At 46.6% G+C, this 646-nt stretch overlaps 1 protein-coding gene across 1 annotated transcript in view; it reads left to right on the top strand.

Moving 5' to 3' along the window:
• Nucleotides 1-269, top strand: part of GSTUM_00007904001 (uncharacterized protein) — a gene marked incomplete at both ends in the record, with an annotated part of 4,393 nt that extends 4,124 nt beyond the window's left edge. Inside the window, one exon of the mRNA XM_002839707.1 lies at nucleotides 1-269. This exon is cut by the window's left edge and continues 3,204 nt beyond it. Coding sequence (XP_002839753.1) covers nucleotides 1-269 — 269 coding nt within the window.
• Between the last annotated feature and the right edge of the window lie 377 nt (nucleotides 270-646).

A 646-nucleotide genomic window follows, 5' to 3' on the forward strand; every position in this document is an offset into this window, starting at 1 on the left:
ACCATTCCCAAACCCAACATTCCCAAGTTTTGGCGCGCGTGCCTCTACCAACTAGACCCTTTCACACGCCTAATCGGCGGAATGGTCGTGACGGAGCTCCACGACGCTTCGGTAACCTGTGCCTCCAACGAGTACAACACCTTCCCCATACCGGATGGGGAGACGTGTGGTGGGTATGCCGGAAAGTTCATGGAGGTCGCGCCCGGGTATATCCGGGATTTGAACGCTACGGGATCGTGCGATTATTGTGCTTTCTCGGTCGGGGATGAGTTTTTCGGCCCGCTAGGCCTATCGTTTGGCGATCGGTGGAGGGATCTGGGCATCCTTGTGGCATTTGTTGGGAGCAATTTGGTGATTTTGTTCCTGGCGGTGAGTTTCTTCCTGATTCCTTCCCTTTTTTGTTTCTTCGATAGGCTTGCTGATTGATTTGTTCTTTTTATAGTCGAGATACCTCAATTTTGCTCGTCGTTGATGTTGTCTTTTACTTCGGAATTACTTTTTCTTTCGTTTATTCTCTATTCCTTTTGCTCTAACCCAAAAAAGAAAAGAGAAAAACAACGGATGCCCCATCGGTGGCAAAATTATATTTTTGTATAATTATTTTGGGTGAATGCACTCTTTCTTTCGTTTAGTCTTTCTTCCTTTA

Source organism: Tuber melanosporum (genome assembly GCF_000151645.1).
Source record: "Tuber melanosporum whole genome shotgun sequence assembly, scaffold_4, strain Mel28".
NCBI lineage: Eukaryota > Fungi > Ascomycota > Pezizomycetes > Pezizales > Tuberaceae > Tuber > Tuber melanosporum.